General features: G+C 35.8%; 1 protein-coding gene across 8 annotated transcripts in view; it reads left to right on the top strand.

Annotated features, from left to right (window-relative positions):
- The window catches only part of DLG2 (discs large MAGUK scaffold protein 2), a 2,066,111-nt gene that overhangs the window by 625,008 nt on the left and 1,425,808 nt on the right, over positions 1-15,295 (top strand). For 4 of the 8 annotated variants that reach the window (XM_082410139.1, XM_082410140.1, XM_082410134.1 and 1 more), the window contains exon 1: positions 6,684-15,102. The exons of the other annotated variants lie outside the window; for them this stretch is intronic. In XM_082410139.1, the coding sequence (XP_082266265.1) occupies positions 15,061-15,102 (42 nt within the window). In that variant the 5' untranslated portion in view covers positions 6,684-15,060. Of the gene's footprint in view, positions 1-6,683; positions 15,103-15,295 lie in introns of those variants that run through there. 8 annotated transcript variants of the gene reach the window in all.

A 15,295-nucleotide genomic window follows, 5' to 3' on the forward strand; every position in this document is an offset into this window, starting at 1 on the left:
TACATAAATGTCAAGTCTCTTCACTGATTAAATAAAATTGCTGTCTCTAACCTATTCTAGCCAAACCAATCTGCCTACCAACCCCTAAATAAATTACATGAACTGTCCATTTACCTCTCACTTTTGCTCACAGTGTTCCCTTGGCCAGAAATGCTTTTCCTCATGCCTTCTCCTCCATCATTAGTTATTAAAATCCAGTCATCCTCCAGAGCTAGCTGAAGTGTTAACTCCTCTATATGCTCTTCCTTTGGCCTCTCACTGTCAAGTAAGCACTCCTTCTGTGATTTACCACTTGACTCAATGTATCTCTCATAAGTACCTAGTGGAAAGTAACTTTTAGATACTGAACCGAACTTGGGTCCATTCACCATGCAGCAAAGCCAATTTACTGACACTGGGTTGTGGTGAAGGAAAATACAGTGTTTATTGCAGGGCCCAGCAAGGAGAGTGGGCAATTCATGCTCAAAAGATCCGAACTCAAAGGCAACCTTGAGGTTAACACTTCAGGGTACGTGACTTTCTTCTGATTGGTAGGTGGTGAGGTAACAGGATAGAGTTTCAGGAATCTTAATCATCAACCTTCTGATTCCAACCAGTCTGGGGTCTGTGCTCAGCATGTAGTCACCATCTTCCACCTGGGTGAGGGGTCTTAGTTCCTGCGGAACAACTCAAAGATAAGTGTCAGATTGTTATGTATATTCCTTGAGGAGGAACTAGGACTCTGTTTTATCACCGAACTATTTTTTGACTGCTTTTCCTTTGTTTCTGCATTCCCTCACTTCTTGAATTAGTAACTGCTTGAGTCTGTTCTTTGCAATTCAGGGAAAGCCTAGGAGACCAAAGCCTTTTCTACAAACAAGGAACTGGGGACACAGAGGGGCTTTTGTACCAGGGAGGCCCCCACAGGTTGCTCCTTGGTTTTAATTGAAGCTAGAAAGACTTTAGTTTGAATTTGATTACTAAAATTATTTTTTCCTGTATGACCTTGCAATTTGTTTAACCCCTAGGGGCCTCATTTTCTTTACCCACTAAATGGATATGTTGAAACCTATCTAATGGAGTTGTTTTGCAGACTTCATAAGTTAATGCATGGAAACACTAAAATGTAGTACGTGCTCATTAAGCTGCTTGATCATGATCTATCCTGCTCTTACTTTTTTCCGTATCAGTTATCTAGATAGGTATTTTATTTTTGTAATTAATTAAAAATAGCTCTAGAAGACAAGGATTGTATCTTATTCTTTATAACACAGCAACTTCTTACAGTCCCTTTATAACTAAGATGTACTTTTCCTCATGTTTAGTTTTTTAATCTTGAAAGTCATGCTCATTACAGAAAAATTAGGAAATTCAGATACTCAAAAGAGAGAAAATTATAACTACCATAATCCCATAATTTTAAGATAACTACTGCCAGTATTTTTCTATGTATCCATGTATATACATGTGTGTACATGTGTATGAAATATGTGTATAGAATATATGTATAATGATTTTTCCAAATAATGTAATTTATTGAACATATAATACTTATCTTCCTCATCAGATACACTCCATTATATTTTAAAATATTCATACTTTACATTGACCTTTTTAACTAATGATGAAAATCCATGAGCTAAATCTTTGATTAATAATTTCTTTATCATAAGTTCCTGTAAGTGAAATTTTCAAGTAAAAAGATATGTATATTTAAGGCTTTCATTCGTATTATTCCCTCCCATGGACTTCTACCAATTCCCACTCTATCCTATACTATCTAGTAGTGCTGCAAAATACTTTAAATTTATCAAAATACTTAATCCTCAAAATATTTGTAGTAGGAATTACTATGACTATTTTACACATTTTAAAATGAGGCCAAATGAAAGGCTAAGGGAACTGTTCAGGGACACATCTAATTAATGGAAGTAATGCCAGGAACCCCTATTTTGTGTTCTAAGCCTAACAGTCTTTATCTCTACACAATAGATTTATTTATTCACCCACTCGTTTTCTTGTTTAATAATTATTTTGCGTGTCTAGCTAAGTGACAAGGATACCATGTTGAAGACAGTTCCTAACTTCACAGAGCTTAAAATCTGGCAAGGAAACCACACATTAACTGAATAAGGAGGTAGTTCTAAATTATAGCAAGGCTGCAAAAGTAAAGAAAAATGGGGTAAACATACACAGCAAGTGGACAAAAGTCAGGGAAGGGTTGCTCTGAATATAGGCCATCTAAGCTGAGACAGGATAGGTAAGTATGTTTCAGCTAGACATTGGGGTCGTGTGGGTAGAAGTAGAAGGGAAAGCCTTCCAGACCAGTGTTTTTCAATCTCAACATTGTGGGAGGTTTAGCAGCATTGCTGACCTCTACCTATTAGATAGCAATAACTGCCCCCCACCACTGAGTTATGATAACCAAATGTCCTTGGAGTGGGGGCAAAAATCATCTCTGGTTGAGAACTGCTATTCTAAACATATAGAAAAGCAGTTATGAGGGAGGCATGCCATCTTCTAGGAATTGAAAAAGTTCATTGTGACTGAAGCATGGAATATGAAGTGGAAACTGGTTCCAAATCAAGTAAGGTTCATACCATACAGGACCTTGAAGATTTTGTTAATTATTTTGGACTGTATTTAAACAACACTGGGAAGCCAGCAAAGCTTGTGTATAACAGAGGGTGGTATGATTCAGATTTATGTTTAGAAACATTCACTTTCAGAGTTCTAGATCAAAAGTGGATTAGAGGGGTCAAGAATATATATGAGGGAAACATTTAGGAGACTCCTGAAGTAACCTATGTAAGAATATAGATTATTACTATGGGGATGAAGAAAGCAGTATAGGTTCTAGAAATATTTAAGAGAAGTAGTAGTACTTGGTTGTCAAGGATGACTGCTGGATTTCTGACTTATGAAACTGGGTGGAGAGAAGTATCATTCAATATTAAAATAGAAAAAAAGGAGGAGGATGAAATTTCAAGGAGAAATTTAAAGTTTAATTGTGACCATAATGAGTTCAAGGTGCAAATAACATTCAACTACTCAACAAGCAGTTGGATAAATGGATCTGGAGCTCAGAGAAGAGATGTGCATTAGAAAAATATTTGGAAGTTATTGTTATAGGAGTGGTAATAAATGTCATGGAAATGAAAAAGGAAACCTAGGAAGAAGGTGTAGAATGAAAAAACAGGAAGACCTAGGTCTGAATCAGGCATATAAAAGTATGATACTAAGCGAAGAGCCAGTAAAGAGACTGAAAATTTGAAATGAGAAGACAAAGTGAGGACATAAGCCAAGAGGTCAGAGCGTTTCAAGAGGAGAGAGAGCTCAACTGCTTGGAATCAGCTAAGAAGTCTGGTAGGGTGAGTTAGAGAAGTAATACTGGATGAGTGATATATTGGTTATGATGTTTGTTTTCATGGAGTGGTGAGGGCATAAGCCAGTATATTAAGGAGTCAGAGTTGGTGTGGAAAACAGTGAAATGGACAGAAAATGAGGTGCTGGCTTTCCTAAACATGTTGTGTACAAAGGAAAGAGACAAGACAGTAGCTTGATATGGAATTGTGATTAGGAGAAGAAGTTTTTCCTTTAATTTTCTTTTAAGATGGGAGAGGCTTGAATGTATTTAAATTTTCATGAGGAAGTAGAGAGAAGGGTGTAGAACTGAACAGAGAAGAATATTTGCTGGTGCTTCTGAAAGAGGGGGAAGATTAGGATACAGAATGCACTTGGAGGCAATGACCTCATGTAGAAAAAGTGACACTCCCTTTGTAACAGAAGGAAAAACGAGGGTTAGGGCAGCCATCAATTTATAGGATACTATAAAGAGGACCAATCTACATGTTATAGGAATAGCAGACAAAGAGAAAGAAAGTGGCAGAAAGCTTATTTAAAGAATTAATGGCTGAAAACTTCCCAAATCTGGGGAGCAATAGGACATCCAGGTATATGAAGCTCAGAAGTCTCCAAAAGTTCAACCCAAAGAAGTCTTCACCAAAACACATATAATCCAACTGTCAAAAATTAAAGACAGAGAGATGTTTAAAATCAGCAAGAGGAAAGAGACTCAGTTAATACAAGCGGACCTCTATAAAATTATTAGAAGATTTTTCAGGAGAAACTTTTCAGGCTAGGAGGGAGTGGGATGATAAGATCAATGTACTGATAGAAAATTTTAAAAAATTGCCAACCAAGATTACTTTACCCAGCAAAGCTATCCTTCAGAAATTAAGGAGAGAGATAGACTTTCCCAGGCAAACAAAAGTTGAGGGAGTTCATCACCACTAGACTTACCTTACAAGAAATGCTAAAGGGTTCTTTAAGCTGAAATAAAAAGATACTAATTAGTAACATGAAAATATATGAAAGTAAAAAATTCACTGGCAGAAGGTAGTATATAGTTCAGAAGATTCTAATACTGTAATGGGGGTGTGTAAATCATTTTTAACTCTAGAATAAAATTTAAAAGATAAAGTATTAAAATATCTATAGCTACAATAATTTGTTAATGGATACCCAATATAAAAAGATGTAACTTGCAATATCCAAAATCATAAAATGTTTGGGGTGGAGGTGGGAATAAACCAGTAGAGTTTTTATATGAAGTAAAAATTAAATTGTTATCAGCTTAAAATAGCCTGTTATGGGAATTCCCTGGCAGTGCAGTGCTTAGGACTTGGTGCTTTCACTGCCGGGGCACAAGTTCACTCCCTGGTTGGGGAACTAAGATCCCGCAAGCTGTGCAGTGCAGTCAAAAAAAAAAAAAAAAAAAAACAGCCTGTTATAACTATCAGATGTTTTATTAAGCCTCATGGTAACCAAAAGACAAAAACCTATAGTAGATACACAAAAGAGAAAGAGAAAGGAATCAAAACATACCACTTCAGAAAATCATCAAGTCACAAAGGAAGACAGCAAGAGAGGAAGAAAGGAACTGCAAAACAACCAGAAAACAATTAACAAAACGACAATAGTAAGGCCTTATCTATCAACAATTACTTTAAAGGTAAATGAATTAAATTCTTTAATCAAAAGACATAGGGTGGTTGAATAGACACACACAAGAAAGACCCAACCTGCTGCCTACAAGAAACTCACATCAGTTTTATACACATAGGCTCAAAGTGAAGGGACGGATGAAAATAGTCCATGCAAATGGAAACCCAAAGAGAGCAAGGATAGCTCTACTTATATCAGGCAAAATAGACTTTAAGCCAAAAACTGTAACAAGAGACAAAGAAGGTTATTATATAATAATAAAGAGATCAATTCAAGAAGAGGATATAATAGTTGTAAACATGTATGCACCTAACATTGGGGCATCTAAATATATAAAGTAAATATTAAAGTAAATGTTAGAGTCTGATGGGGGAAATAAACAGAAATGCAATAATAGTAATGGACTTCATTACCTCTCTTTCAACAATGGATAAATTATCTAGCTATAAAATCAATAAGGAAACATTGGATTTGACCTACACATTAGACAAAATGAACCCAACAGACATATACAGAACATTCTATCCAACAGTAGCAGAATACACCTTCTTGTCTAACATATATGGAATATTGTTCAGGATAGGTCATATGTTAGGCCACAAAACAAATTTTAACAAATTTAAGAAGACTAAAATCATATCAAGAATCTTGTCCAAACACAGTGGTATGAAACTAGAAATCAATAATAGGAAAGAAACTGGAAAATTTACAAATGTGCAGAAATTAAATAACCAAAAGGTCTGAGAAGAAATCAAAAGAGAAATCAAAAATTATTGTGAAACAAATGAAAATGGAAACATGGAAACACAACATACCAAAATTTATGGGATACAGCAAAGATAATTTTAGGTGGGAAGTTTTTAGCAATAAATGCCTCGGGATCTCTAATAAATACTTTAAATTTGTACCTTAAGGAACTAGAAAAAAAAAAAACAACTAAGCCCAAAGTTAGCAGAAGGAAGGAAATAACAAATATGGGAGCAGAAATAAAATGGAGACTAGAAAAACAAGAGAAAAGATCCACATAACTAAAGCTACTGTTTTGAAAAGATAAACAAAATAGACAAATTTTTATTATTTATTTATTTATTTAAAGTTTTTAATTTAAAAAAATTTTTAAATTTATTTTTGGCTGCATTGGGTTTTTGTTGCTGTCCACGGGCTTTCTCTAGTTGCGGCGAGTGCGGGCTACTCTTCATTGCAGTGCACGGACTTCTCACCATGCTGGCTTCTCTTGTTGTGGAGCACGGGCTCTAGGTGCACAGGCTTCAGTAGTTGTGGCATGCAGGATCAGTAGTTGTGCCTTATGGGCTCTAGAGCGCAGGCTCAGTAGTTGTGGCACATGGGCTTAATTGCTCTGTGGCATGTGGGATCTTCCCAGACCAGCGATCAAACCCATGTCCCCTGCATTGGCAGACAGATTCTTAACCACTCTGCCACCAGGGATGTCCCCAAAATTTTAGATAAAGTAATTAATAAAAAAGATTCAAATAATTAAAATCAAAAATGAAATGAGAGTCTTTACAACTGATACCACAGAAATACAAAGGATCATGAGACTCTTATGAAGAATTATGCACAAGCAAATTGGATAAACTAGAGGAAATGGATAAATTCCTAGAAACATACACTCTACCAAGACTGAATCATGAAGAAATAGAAAATCTAAACAGACCAATAACAAGGCAAGGAAACTGAAGTTGAGTAACAGGTAGCATAACTGGGGAATTATACCAAATGCTTAAAGAAGAATCAATATCAATTCTTTTCAACTCTTCCAAAAAATTGAAGAGGACTTCCAAACCAATTTTATAAGGCCAGTATTACCCTGATACCAAAGCCAGACAAGAACACTACAAGAAAAGAAAATTATAGGCCAATATCCTTGCCGAATACAGATGCAAAAATCCTCACAAAATACTAACAAACTGAATTCAACAGCACATTAAAAGGTCATACACCATGATCAAGTGGGACTTATCCTCAGGAATCAAGGATGGCTCAGCAGACACAAATCAATAAATGGGATACATCACACTAATTGAATGAAAGAAAAATTTTATTATCATCTCAACAGGTGCATAGAAAGCACTGACAAAATTCAATATCCTGTCATGACAAAAACTCTCAACTAATTAGAAATAGAGGGAATGTGACTCAACATAATAAAGACCAGATAGGACAAGCCCACAACTAACATATTCAATGGCAAAAAGCTGAAAGCATTTCCTCTAAAATCAGGTACAAGACAAGGGTCCCTACTCTTGCTATTTCTAATCAGTATAGTGCTGGAAGACCTAACCCAAGCAATTAGGTAAGAAAAAAAAAAAAGATATTTAAATCAGGAAGGAAGTGGTAAAATTTCCTCTCTTTGCAGATGGTATGATATTATATATAAGAAATCCTAAAGACCCCACCAAAAAACTGTTAGATCTAATCAATAAATTTAGTAAAGTTGCAGGACACAAAATCAACATAGAGAAATCAGTAGCATTTCTCTACACTAACAGCAAAATATCTGAAAAAGAAATTTAGAAATCAATCCTATTTAAATAGCATCAAAAACAATAAAATGCTTAGGAATAAATTTACCCAAGGAGGTGAATGATCTCTACACTAAAAACTATAAAACTTAAATGAATAACTCAATAGCAAAAAAATAAATAACTGAATTAAAATGAGCAAAGGACCTAAAATAGAAATTTTTCCAAAGAAGACTTACACATGGCCAACAGTATATGAAAAAATGCACATTAATCACTAGGGAAATGTAAATCAAAACCACAATGAAATAATCACCTCATACCTGTTAGGACAGTTGTTATAAAAAAAGTCAAAAGATAATTTTTAGAAAGGGTGTGGAGAAAGGGGAAAACTTGTACACGGTTAATGAGATTGTGAATTAATACAGCCATTATGGAAAACAGTATAGAGGTTCCTAAGAAAATTAGAAATGCAAGCACTGTATGATCCAGTAATTTCACTTCTGTGTGTATATTCAAAAGAATTGAAATCAGTATTTTGAATAGATATCTGTGCTCCCATGTTCATTGCAGCATTATTCACAGTAGCCACGATATAGAAGCAACCTATCAACCATTGTCAACACTGTTTTACTCAGAACTTTACCAAGAGTTTTCAACAGTCCAGAATGTTATGTCACTGATAACAGTGATGCTTGAGATGTTTGAGTAAGCAATTCAGTATGCCCATGTTTGTCTATATATGTGGGTGCAAGCCCCTGACCATTTAACTAGGCTATTGGTGGAGTTTTCCCTGAGCATTTCCACTTTTTAAAAATTTCAACTCTTTTACTTATTTCTTCTTTGTATTGTATTATGTTGAATTTTTAAATCCTCTGTAAATACGTGTTATAATACTTATTTTTATCATGATAGTGAGACATTAAAAATATTTCTATATAAATGGAGTGTTATTTCTGAAATGATTAAGAATCACTATGCAGGCACTGGGATCTTGAGAAATTTGCTCTGGACTTTGGAATTGGAAGGTCTGGTATTGGAATTCTACCTCTTAGCTTCTGTATAAATCTGAACAATTCATTTAATCACTGCTGTTTTTCCTCACTGGATGCAAGGAGTGATGACAATATCTTCAAGGCAGAAGTGAGGATCAAGAATCAAATGGGATTTATTTCTACTTTCTGACTGAGGCAAGAGTACCCCTAAGCATATACAGTACTATGTATGTCAGAGGATTGTCAAAGCCATGGGATAGACATTTCACAGCCTTCTTGGCTTATTAAATCTAATGGTCAGTAAGTAATATAAAACATTACTTCATAACAAATACAAAGATACTGTTGAGTTAAATTTAACATTTATATGAATTTTTAAGATAACTAACGAGATGTTAGAGACATTCTATTTTGTTCCTATACCTCCAGGGGTAATAAATGCATTCTCCTCTGCCTTTATGGACACTTTGGTGGAAAATCCCCAGAAGTTCTGAAGTGCTTTGTAATCTGTAAATCAGTTATTATTATCTCAGAAGAACTCCAAGAAAGAGGCAAGAAATTCCAATCATACTAAATCAATTCAGGGTTATAATGAGATAAGCAAACTTCCTGAGAATTCCCTTAAAGGCTGATTGGAAATCTCAGGGAAGTCCTAGAAGGTCTACAAACCCGTGCAGGAAATTTTCTAGGTAGAGGTTAGTCAAGAGGAATGATATCATCTTTTTATTTTTCTCCTTACCTCTATCATTTCAGTCTTCTTTACACTAAAATCTACCACTGATTAAGTTTATTATGTATCAGGTACTAGGCTAAGCAGTTTGCACACCTTATTTATTTTAGTCCTTACAACATCCCTGTAAAGTAGGCTTGTTATCTTTATTTTCCAGAGGAATACTCTGGCAGAGAGAGGTTATGTAACTTGCCCAAGGTCACTCAGCTGGTAAGTGATAGAAAAGGAATTTAAACCCAAGTTGTGGGGTTTTATTGTTGTTGTTGTTGTTTGCTTGTTTGTTTGCCTTTTACTCCAAGGTCTAAGAGCTGTTAGAGTTTCTAAAGGGGAAAGAATTCTAAGTTCTAAGGTGTTGTAGGGCCTTCTTACTCAACTGGCATTCATCTCGGAACCCTGAGCCTCCACTCTAGAATTATCTCATTTGCACCGATAGTCATTTTCTCTTTATTTCCTATACTCTCTCCCCTCCAGCACTAATTCCTCTACCTGTACTCCTATGTTTATGGGAGCCTTAGCTGTCAGTTTTCTTTTCTTCCTATTTAGAGCAGCAGCTCTCAAACCTTAGCTTACATGAAAATCACCCAGAAGGCTTGTTAACACAGATTCCTGAGCCACATACCTAGTTTCTGATTTGGTAGGTCTGGGGTATGATGTGAGAATTTTAATTGCTAACAAACTCCCAGCTTATGCTGATGCCGCTAGCCCCAAAACCACACTTTAAGAACCACTTCCCAAGACTCTAGAGCAGGAATTGGCAAACCACAAGCTAAGAAATGTTTTTACATTTTTAAATGGTTGAAAATAATCCAAAGAAGAAGAATATTTCGTGACATGAGAACATTATATGAAATTCAAGTGTTAATGTTAATAATAAAGTTTTATTGGGACACATTATGTAAAATCTATCACTGCTTTCTCACTACAGCATCAAAGTTGAGTAGTTGTAATAGAGTTGAGTAATTGTGACCGTGATCATATGGCTTGCAAGCCTAAAATATTTACTATCTGTGCCTTTACAGATTCAGTAATTCTCAAGCTTAGCTACACATTGGAATCACCTGAGGGGCTTTATAAACTACTGATTGATGTCTGTGTTCCACCCCCAGAGATTCTGATTTAATTGGTTTGGAGTACAACCTAGTGGATCCTTAACATTTAAACACACATATCTGTCTTGTCTAAATAAAACAAAGCAAAAAGCAAGCAAAACTACCAAAGTTACTCTGCCTGAAAGGACTAGATTTTCCAATCTTCTTATGTTGTAGATAAGGAAAATGTCCAGAGAAATGAATTATTTGTCTATATCAATAGACATTGTTGCTGTTATTATCATATAATTAATAAATTATACTTGCATATTGCTTTAATATTTTCAAAAAACATTTTACAAAAACTAGGTTATATTCTAAAAAGTATTACATGCTTGTCTTAGTCCATTTGGCCTGCTATGGCAGAATGCTATATAGACTGGTGGCTTATAAACAACAAAAATTTATTTCTCACAATTCTAGAGTCTGTAAGTCCAAGATCAAGGTGCCAGCCAATTTGGTGTCTGGTGCGAGTCAGCTTCCTGGTTCATAGATGGCCTTTTCTCTGTGTCCTCATGTAGTGGAAGGGGTAATGGGACTTTATGGGGTTTCTTTTGTAAGGATACCATTCCTATTCATGAGAACCTAATCACCTCTCAAAGGCCTCACCTCCAATTACCACTATATTGGGTGTTAGGTTTCAACATATGGATTTTGGAAGAACACAAATATTCAGTCTTTGGCAATGTTCATTGTAAAAAAAAAAAAAAAAAGATACAAGCTAAATATAGGTAGAGGTCAGGTTCTAAATTCAGTGCATAAGGTAAAAATTGCCTAGTGTCAGGTTTACTTGTTAGCCAGTTTTTCAGTTAAGAACTAAATAAAGTAGTTGGCTTATGTTTAAGGGCCATGATTTAAGAAAAATATATGGCATGCACTAGAATTACATGCATTCCAGGGAGATGTCCACACTACACGGGGCACTCAGGAACTCAGATCAACTCAGAAATTGGTAGATTCCTATCCCTCGTGTCAAGATCATCCACTGAACTCTGCTAAATGAATGCAAGAATGGGCAAGTCCCCTTACATGTCCTAATATTTCCTCCTTTTCATTGTCTTTATTTCTCTCATTTACTGAGAGAGGATAGTTGTATATATAGTTCATTGTGAGTGAGGCCTCTGTAGTATATGGAAGGGTATAAAATGAAAAATGAAAGGTAATGTCTTTCTTACTCCTCACCTAAGCCAAGTCCCAATCCCCAATGATCAATGTTGTCAAAATTTTACACACACACACACACCCCTACCACAATTGTATATGAATATACACACAAGTATAGGCTTATACCATACATACTCTTTAGCAATCTTATTTGTACATTTAACATTATAACTTGGACATCTTCCAGTAGAAGAATATGTACACGTACCTTATATTTTTCTAATAATTGCGTAGTATTCTGTGGTAAAGATAAACTTAAAATCTTGTCTTGCACTATGAATATAATATATATGTATATCTATGTATGTGTCTATATATCTATATGAGATTAATTCCTGGAAGTTGAGGTTGAATCATTACCTCAGAGAGATGTAATGTGCCTTTTTAAATATTTGATAGATTTCCCTCCAAAAAGTTTTCTCATGCATCCCCATTAGTACTTGATATATCAATTTTAAAAACCTTTTCTAATTTGTATGCTTTTCCTTAAATATGAATGAGGTGGAGCATTTTTAATATGTCTTGTGGTCTTTTTTGTGAATTGCCACTTTATGTTCTTTGCCTATTTTTTCATTCAATTTTATATTTTTTCTTAGTGATTTATAAAAATTCTTTGTATTTTAAGAAAAACTTCCATTAAATGTGTTGCAACTGTTTTCTCAGTTTGTCATCTGTCATTGTGTATAATTTAGCCAAACAGAAGTTTTATATATTTATATACTCACATTTGTTTATCTTTTTTATATGGCTTCAGGCTTCGCCATCCTATATTATATAAAATCTAAACCCAACAAAATCTATGTTTTCTTCTAATATATTTATGGTTTCAATTTTTATACTTAAGTCTTTGATCGATCTAGACTATTTTGATGACAGGATTCGTCTTTAATCTTCTCAGTGACACTATGAGTTAAGTATTATTCCCATTTTATAAATCTCCACTTTACCAATGGTAAAAGAAAGGATCTGACATGGAAGTAATTTTCTGACTATTTGCTTTGAGTATTGGAGCCTAGATTTACTATGTGGCCTCCAAAAATATGTAGCCAGTTATAATTTCCTTTTACAATAGCAAATATTGTTCTTTTAGCAGATACTGTGCCCTGTTGAAGGCTCTTCCTACAAATAGGGAATACTTTTTAGTGGAACATTGTCATTGTAGTTAATGCCTTATTTCCTGCATCTATAAATTGAGAATAATAAGTCAGCTGTCCTAGTACACATAAGAAAATTAGGCAGTAAATCTACAGGTAGAGCACATGTCTGTATTGGGATGCTGTGGGATGGGTAAGTGTTTGTGGAAGTTTTAAGCAGGTCTGTAAGTGTAAGAGTCTTTCTTTGGAATGTGCACACATTACCATTGTATCTGAAGTCAGATCAGAAGTCCTCACTCATTGTCTTGTCAGGGGAACCTACATGTGCTTTTTCACCTGTAACTTCATTTTAGTTTAACTCTTGCCTGTGGACTGTTCTGAGGTTTAGAACATTTTTTAGCTCTTTTGCTCTGTCTCTCTTGGGCCATCCAAATACCCTAGGGTGTATTAAGATAATCATAAAAAAGATACACAATTGCTTTTTTCCACTATTCCTAATGGAAAAAAAATTAACAATACCTATTCACAGATTGAAATTTTGGTTTTTAAAAATCCTCTGAACTTCCAAAGGAGAAAGTCATTTTAGAATTCTCCTATGTTTTCCATGGTCTTCAGTCTCTATGTTTGGGTTTGTTTATTGGGAAGAGCTGCAGGAAATGTGACCTGTTATGACTTCAGGAGAGGAAAGTGTTATTAACCGAAATGCTTGGTTCTGCATTTAAAGCCATTATTAATAAAAGTTGTGGAATGATGAGAGTTGGGCATCCATGTCAATTTTTTAATGTCCTGGAAATCACTGGTTGTGTTGCAAGTGCTTAAAATTTGTAATTACCTAGACTCATATGACAGACGGAACTGGAAATCAAATTAAGTGGCTGCCTTCTCTTACGATGCTAAATAATCTCTAGCTTAAGACAAGATTGCCTTTTTCCTTCCTAAAAAAAGGCACAAACAATGACAGCCCAAAATAGCTATTTAGTCAGAACTGACGACACTTTCTGAATGCTTGTCATTAAGAGAGAAATAGAAAATCCTGCTTTTCTTTTTCCTTTAATTTCTCTCCCTTAAATACCTTGCTTTCTCCTGAAGCTGCCCAGGAGAAATGCCCAGTGGCTCTGACAGTGCCTCAGCACCACTACAGGCTCCAGAGGGGAGGTGGCTTATGCAAAACATATTAAAGAAAAATCCTAAAAGTCACTGCAGCTTTTTCTAGTGAGTTATGCTGATCTTCCCTGTTGCTGTAAGCTGATGGGGAACGTCATGGCAAAGACAAACCACTCTTTTTCCTCCTACTATTTTTGCTGCAGTGAGAACTGTTCATTTCTGCTTACATTTCGCCAGATAGCTTTAGAATTCTAGCTGAGCATTAGGGCTTCCTAAGGCTGGAAATAAGAGTTTAGAACGTTACATTGTACTTTGTCCTTTCGACTCAGTAAAAACTGAGTTAATTTGCAGCATCCGGTGCCTGAGAGGAATGACAACAGACAGTAGAATCTGACGATGTTTTTGAATTAAGTTTTTTTTTTCCCCCTTATGGATTCATGGGGGCAGAAGCTTTTATTTTTCTCTCTGGTTCTCTCCCTTACAGAACCAGCTGAACATATTACATTCAGCAGCAGTAGCTACTGAATCTTTAGTTATGTTATATCCTGGAATCTTCTGTCTTCGTTCCAATCCCATCTTCTTCTATCGATTGTCATTTATCAGCAAAGGTTAGTTTTGGAAAATTGGATGCATTTGTTAGTGAGCTTCGCAACTTTAGATATCCCTGGAAGATGTAACAGAAATTACAGGACAGGGAAGTGAGAGAAGGTGGTACTTCTCAGCCATGTAACTGCAGATCACCCCGGGGGAACCCAGCTTACATTTTAGGGGACTTTATGAGACAGTGATCCTTTGGTCTTCGTCCTATTCCATACAGAAAAGCAGAATGAGATGTGTTTGCAGTGATTGGTAGTATTTGCCAAACAGGGTGCTGCATCATAATAGCCTGGAATATAGAGCAGAGCTCATATTAAACCTCCAAAGGGAAAAGGGTTTCCTCTTCATTTACAGTCTGCTTGATGCAATCCCTTTGTAAAGTATCTAATAGGATAACACCAGGGCTCTCCAGAAATATAAGTAACTCATTGGTTAAATTTCAATTCTTCACCTTTCCCCCCCCTCCTTCCTGGGTGAGCTCATTCCCCCCTCCCGTTTTTTTTTTTTTTTTTTTTTAACCCAGTGATTTAAAATGCTAGAAGGAAAGGCAACTGAAGTCTTAACTTTCAGCTGCTGAATTCTCGGCTAATTGAAATTACTGGGCACAATGCTATATATAGCCAATGAAGAGATTTTGAGCCCTCACTCAGTGCCTTCAAGACATGTCGTTTTGTAGTCAGAGAAAACAGAGATCAATGCATTTTCAAACTGACAGAGGGAACGGATGCTCCTTAGTAGCACATGCCCAGGATCGTGTGTGTGGGGCTTGCGCTGTGCTGAGAAGCTGAATACCGGTCCATATGCTCCTTATTTACTGCAATGTTCTTTGCATGTTACTGTGCACTCCGGACTAACGTGAAGGTAAGAGGAGGCGAGTCGGCAACTGGGCACAATATACATGTTAAATCAGCTGCAGAAAATGTCTACCTCGTGTAGCTTCAGGACTTTTCAGATTGCTGGCTGAGCAGGCAGATTATTACAGGTGGTTGCAAGGGCTTTGTTTTATTGTTGCCGTGCAGCCTCGCTGGGGGAGCATGTTGGAACGCTGCTGTGA

The sequence above is a fragment of the Balaenoptera physalus genome, assembly GCF_965194825.1.
Source record: "Balaenoptera physalus genome assembly, chromosome: 10".
Classification (NCBI taxonomy): domain Eukaryota; kingdom Metazoa; phylum Chordata; class Mammalia; order Artiodactyla; family Balaenopteridae; genus Balaenoptera; species Balaenoptera physalus.